A 6399-nucleotide genomic window follows, 5' to 3' on the forward strand; every position below is an offset into this window, starting at 1 on the left:
AGGGTACCTGCTGGGCCATCTATGATTGACTGGTCTACACTGTAAAGTTCAGAGGATCTCTCGAGGCCTGTACAGCTGTGTCCCTGACAACAGTTCCCTATGAAAATAGCAGAGCAGATGCTGTGGATTAAGTGAGGGCAGCTCATGCCACCACATCACCTCCAGCTGTTGGCAAGCACAGGTAGCAGACATCAACTGTGCCTTTTGTGATCCCAGAGTTCCAAGTGTGTCTGCAGCTTTTCCCTTTTCTTGGAGTCTTCCTACAAGACCTTTTAATTACTTGGGTTTTTCCCCATTACTTCTTAAAGCTTATTACAGAAACTGGGAATGGCCAAGAAGAAAAGGAAGAGGTAGAAATGGAAAGAAAAAGAAATATGAACTGGCTACAAATTATCGTTATTTTTAACGTAATCCTTTTGTGTTGGTTTTACAAATGTCCAACAGCCTCTAGGAAGCCAGAGAAACCTTCCCAAGGGTGCCAGTATCAGGAGTGAAGAAAGAAACAGGAAAAGATGAACAGATATTTTTCTAGGAAAGGCTCATAGAAGATACATTGGTATTCCCCAGTCTTGTGAATTAATTCACTATAATGATGTTTATTTAGAATTTCAGAGGAGACTAAAGCCTGCCTTCACAAGTAGTTGGGCACACAGGAAAGCTGCACATGGTGATAACATTTTGTGCCTTTGATCATAATAGTAAACCTGGAAGAGATGATAGCAAAGAAAAGCATAAGCCAGCAAGAATGTTAATGCCAGTAGGAGTTGCCTGATCACCACATCTCTTACTCAGAGAAAATCTCCCCTAAGAACAGTTCAGGCAGTGCTTAACATAGAGTTAAGGCACTCACCAATATCCTACTATCCTATTTTAAAATTAAAAGTGAGTCCCTGTCTTGGGTTGTTGTGTGGTTTTAGAGCAGGAGTAGATTATAGGAATTTTATCCAGCTAACTCATGCCCATGAGAGGGCACCCAGCTGCTGCCCGTGGTCCATCTTTGGGTGCCTGGGAGGGTTACTCTGATGATCCTTCGGCATAGAAGCAAGGCCCACTCTTCACTCTACCTAACCTTCTGGCATTTTTCCTGACATAGAGGCATTTTGGAAGCTTTAAAGGTTATCACTGGTGATGATACTGTGGAGAAGACCACCTTCTTGATCACACAAGATCACATATAACAAAAACAAAAGCAAAACCCTAAGGAAAATATGTAACAATAGGTTTACATTACATTACCCTAGAGCCTTCAGACTAAAAGGTCAGAAATCTAAGTTGAACCATCTATTGCTATGGTGGGTAGAGAGCCCATTAAAAAGTACAGTTGAACTAAAGGGGTTTGGCCTAATGACAACAGACTGGTGGAAGTCCAGCCGGGCCTCCCAGCTGTGAGCATGCCCTTTGCGAAATGAGTTATTACCACCTACAGTCAAGCAGTCTAGATAAGAGAATTTTATTTTGGCCAACGCATGCTCAGAGAGATCTTTAGAGGTGTTAGGCTTTTGAGATTTTATGATTACTTCAGGGAAAGTGGGCTGTGGGTTATGTCCCCTGCTTTTAGAGGGGTGAGTGGGACCTGGCTCCTATGGCTAAGGGTTAGAGAGAAGGAGGTCACAGGGAAAAGTATCTCTAAGGCCCACAGTGAAGTCCTCCTCAGCCAGGCTGTGTGGGTGCATGCCTTTCTCCCGTCCACCCTATGTGTGATGAAGGAGGTTGCCTCCCCGTGCAGGCTTGCTGGGTGCCATGTGGAGGGGTAAGATGCTGCCTTGTCTCTAAGAGAGCCCCAGCCCTCCTGCCCAGTGAAATGAACCCTAAGTAGAAGATTTGCCAACACAGAGACTCAAGGGATCCGGGCTCCTTCTAGCAGTTTCACTCAGATTGCGTTCAAAGAAAGAATCTCGTTTAGTATTCATGTGAGGAGGTGGACTATTGTGTTTTATTTTTTAACCAAATTGAGGCATCAAAATAGAACTGCACAATTAAAGGAAATCATTATGTAGTCATCGCCTTGGGGGTTCTCAAATATTGTATAGGAACACATTTTTATTAAAACAAATCCCTTTGCAGATTACCAAAATTGGCTCCAATAAAGTAGGATGGATTTTATTTAGAGGTGAAGTGTTTGTGAAGATTATCAAGAGAAATTCCAGTTATTTCCTCCCTGTCCTCAGTAGCTCACATGAGAGAAAAGACTTACAGTAATATCACCTTATATATTATGCACATTTGTAACTCAGCATGTTAGATGGATCACTCTTAATATTCCTGATAACGAGAATGCTGATGAGGTCATTCTCTGGCTGCTGTGGAATGCTGATGGTGGTTGGTAAGTAAGCTCTCCTCCAAGCAAAAGGAAACGATGTTTCACACTTGCCAGGTATGAGAAATTATGGAGCATTTTATAATTAACTAATCCACTCATCTGGCTCCTCTCCAAGTATTTCTGTAATAGCTATTTTTAACTAAAAAGTAAAGTTTAATGAGATAAACTTCACATGCATTATTGGTTTCTAGTACAGAGCTTTGAAACACACTGCTTGCTGAAAGTCAGAAAATTGATACAGGTTGTATTTCTTATAAGGTTTTTTGTTTGTTTGTTTCTTGCCATTCCCATTTCTCCTCACCTTTCCCGTTTTTTTATCATTAAAGAAATGATTGTTTCGACTTTTATTAACAAATTGGTCATAAGAGATAACAAGTTTTACTTCACTGCAAAGGAGATTCGGCCGTGCAAATCACACATGTTGCTTCTAAAGCAGATGGAGGGCTTACGAACCCCCTAGCACTTAATGAGCTACAGAACGGAATGGGGCTTGGCTGAACCCTCCGTTCTCCATTCAGGAGTATTTCCTGGGTCTCACTCTAAGTGATGCCAGCCAGGCGTGTACAGGAGGCAGTTCTCACCAATGGAGAGGCCGCTGGAAGAGTTCCCTGGGAAGCCTCAGCCCCTTTCTTTCTGGCAAACGCCCACATCTGGCTGCTGCCGGAGGCGGAGGCGGAGCAGGCTCCAGGAGAGAGCCCAGTTGCCCTCCTCGCTCAGTTAACCAGGAATTGCCAGTTGCGGGCTTCCCTGACCTTTGGGGTTCTCTCAGCGGGCTGGGGTGCCACGGAGGTGGGAGCACTGCAGGGGGTTCCTCTGTTGCTAAAGCCGTGATGTCACCCGCCCCTCCTAACCCGCGGTTGGTTGTTTTGTGTTTCAGCTCTGCCTGCAGTTGAGCACAAAGACCTGAAGGAGACTCCCACCGCCTTCAGGGAGAAGAAAGGAGGCAGCCAAGCCTATTAAAAGGAACTTGTGGCTTGTGGCCTTTTTGTGCAGGAGCCTCCTGGAAGGGGAGAAAAGTGCACTGAAGCCACAGTGTCAGTTAATGAGCTGTGAGATGAGGCGCAGCCGCGGCTGACACTGTTTCCTGGATCCTTCCTCTGCCCTTTGTGCTTCGTGTACATGTGTCTGTTCAGGCCGGCCAGAGGCGCCCAGAAGAGCATCCACCACGGCTGCCGGGGAAAGACCGCCCACCATGCCCACGGAGACGCTACAGACAGGTAGCATGGTGAAGCCGGTCAGCCCCGCGGGCACCTTCACTTCAGCGGTGCCCCTACGCATCCTGAACAAAGGACCCGACTACTTCCGCAGACAGGCTGAGCCCAACCCCAAGAGACTCAGTGCAGTGGAGCGGCTGGAGGCTGACAAGGCCAAGTACGTTAAGAGCCAGGAGGTGATCAATGCCAAGCAGGAGCCGGTGAAACCAGCCGTGTTGGCCAAGCCCCCAGTATGCCCTGGAGCCAAGCGCGCACTGGGCAGCCCCACTCTCAAGGTGTTCGGCAACCATGCCAAGACCGAGAGCGGCATGCAACGCGAGACCCTCAAACTCGAGATCCTCAAGAACATCATCAACAGCTCTGAGGGTTCCAGCTCTGGCTCTGGCCACAAGCACAGCTCCCGAAACTGGCCACCTCACAGGGATGCCACTGACCTGCACCGGCATTCCTTCGCGGAGTCCCTGAAGGTGTACCCTACACCTGGCCGTGGCAGCCCACAGGAGAGCAGCTCCCACGTGAGCAGGAGGCTGCTGGAGCAGTCTGCAGAGTCCTTCCTGCACGTCTCACACAGCTCCTCGGACATCCGCAAAGTAACCAGTGCGAAGCCCCTTAAAGCCATCCCTTGCAGCAGTTCTGCCCCGCCCCTGCCTCCCAAGCCCAAAGTGGCAGCCGTGAAATCCCCCGAGGCTGACCAGGTGGAACCAGTCTGTGGGGTCAGCAGGAGACCTTCCCTTCAGCGGTCCAAGTCAGACTTGAGTGACAGGTATTTCCGAGTAGACGCGGATGTGGAGAGGTTCTTCAACTACTGCGGACTCGACCCAGAAGAGCTGGAAAACCTTGGCATGGAGAACTTCGCAAGGGCTAATTCTGACATCATATCCCTCAACTTCCGCAGCGCAAGCATGATCAGCTCAGACTGTGAACAGTCTCAGGACAGTAACAGTGACCTTAGAAATGATGACAGTGCCAATGACCGGGTGCCATATGGCATTTCTGCCATCGAAAGAAATGCTAGAATCATCAAGTGGCTTTATAGCATCAAACAAGCTAGAGAGTCACAGAAGGTGTCCCATGTGTAAGAGGCACAGTGGTGCGAAGGAGGGAGGGGTGGGTCTGTCTGTGCATACACAGTTGTGAAGGTTGTGAGGTCTCCTTGAAGTGTTGTGAGCTTCTCCACTCTTTGTGTTGCTTGTTGTGCAATGTTCTCAAGTTGCATGCCTGTCAACATGGCGACTGGCCTGGCTTCCTTCTCACATCTCCGCAGAGCCTTGCTGAACACTCATCTGCCAAAAGTCTCCGGCCAGAATCTGATTAGAGCTTTGCTCTTCAGCAAAACTGTTTACAGAGGGGGAAAAAAAAGGTTTTCGATTTCTTCAATATTTATGTGGGGTTTTTTTGTGTTTTTTTTTTTATATACCCCCGCGCTATTGTGTCTTAATTAAAAATTTTATCAACTGGCTTTTAAGTTGAGAGCGGAATCTTTGTGAAACAAAAGCCACTTTGCCTACACGGGAGACCATAACACTGGGAAAATATATGGGACTTCCTACGAGACCCAGAATGACTGACAGCTTCGGAAACCAGGCTGTGGTTTGTGTGGAGTCAAGCGGTGGGCCTTGCCCTGTGCTTTGTGCGTGGGCATTCTTCATGCTGCCCTGTGTGCAGGGCGGTGTATATGCTGGAGGTTTTGTAGTAGCGACCCCAGGAAAGACAATCAGATAAGACCCAGGATGAGTAAATGTAGGAGGCTCAATCCTGAGAGGAGGGAAGAGAAACCGTTGTTGCTGTTCCAAGGGGGATAAACCAGAAATATCTAGTATTAACCTGACAGGAAGTGCCACTCTAAAGCTGATTAAAGCTGATACCGAAACCTTTTTTTTTTTTTTTTTTAAGATATTTTATGGGATGTTATTTGTTTTTGTTGTGCTTTTGGCCAAGAACTACTAACTCATGTTGTTTCTCTCCCTTGTTCCGTTTGTAGTTGTACTATTTGGGGCAGATGAGTTGGGCTTCTGCAGCTTTGCACTATCTGAAGAGAAGTGAGAGCACCTTCCATGTCAGTGTAGTCTCCCATTCCACAGCGCATCCGTCCATCCGTCCATCCGTCCGTCCGTCCGGGTTGTAGCAGAGCCACATCTCAGCAGTGTGCTCTGTTATCTTACCCTTTTCTCTCAGGCTCTGGGTACTGGTGACAGCTCCAGGAAACTGTAGAAACCCCCGTAGCTGTCCACCTGGTTGCCTCCTGTTGCCTCTTCCCCAAAAGCTGCCCTCTGGGTAATTTCAGGAGCTGCAAGCCAACTACAGGAGCACAGGCAGTGCAGGCAGAGGACACCAGGCAGCGCGCTGCTTCATTGCTGTGGCAACCCACAGGTTCCCAGCAGAGCCACCTTAGTCCCCGTCAGCTCCTAGGAGCCTTTAAAGGGTGTGAACGCTGTAAGCCTTTGTACATACTTCAGTTGCTCTGGAATCTAAGAAGAAAAGTTATGCTAATAAATAGCTCTGGTGTAGGCTCTACCTGTGGTGATTTCTTTGTCCTTTACTCTTTTTTTTTTTTTTTCATAAAATGTTAACTTTGGGCTGCGTGCCACAAGCACACTTTTATAGCTCTCAAGAAACATCCTTTCATTAAATCGTTCTCACGCATCTCAAACGATTCTGCACAGCACTGTTCCTAATTGTCGTTGCCTCAGTGTGCATTTGCTAAAGTAGTTATTTACTGCAAGGACCCTGAAATACGCTGCTTCTTCACTTAGTTCACACTTCCTTTATTTTTGCCTTTCTTTAAACATCAGGATTTTTCACATTTTCCAGAAGACTCTTTGGTTGAAATGCTGGACTTCTTATTGCAGAGGCATACCTTTGAAA

General features: G+C 47.3%; 1 protein-coding gene across 6 annotated transcripts in view; it reads left to right on the forward strand.

Annotated features, from left to right (window-relative positions):
- The window catches only part of FAM110B (family with sequence similarity 110 member B), a 134642-nt gene extending 128594 nt beyond the window's left edge, over positions 1 to 6048 (forward strand). For all 6 annotated transcript variants that reach the window (XM_084795315.1, XM_084795319.1, XM_084795316.1 and 3 more), the window contains one exon: positions 3198 to 6048. In XM_084795315.1, the coding sequence (XP_084651441.1) occupies positions 3513 to 4613 (1101 nt within the window). In that variant the 5' untranslated portion in view covers positions 3198 to 3512 and the 3' untranslated portion in view covers positions 4614 to 6048. The remainder of the gene's footprint in view (positions 1 to 3197) is intronic.
- Positions 6049 to 6399: the final 351 nt, after the last annotated feature.

This window comes from Acomys minous, assembly GCF_964271855.1.
Source record: "Acomys minous genome assembly, chromosome: 1".
Taxonomy (NCBI): domain Eukaryota; kingdom Metazoa; phylum Chordata; class Mammalia; order Rodentia; family Muridae; genus Acomys; species Acomys minous.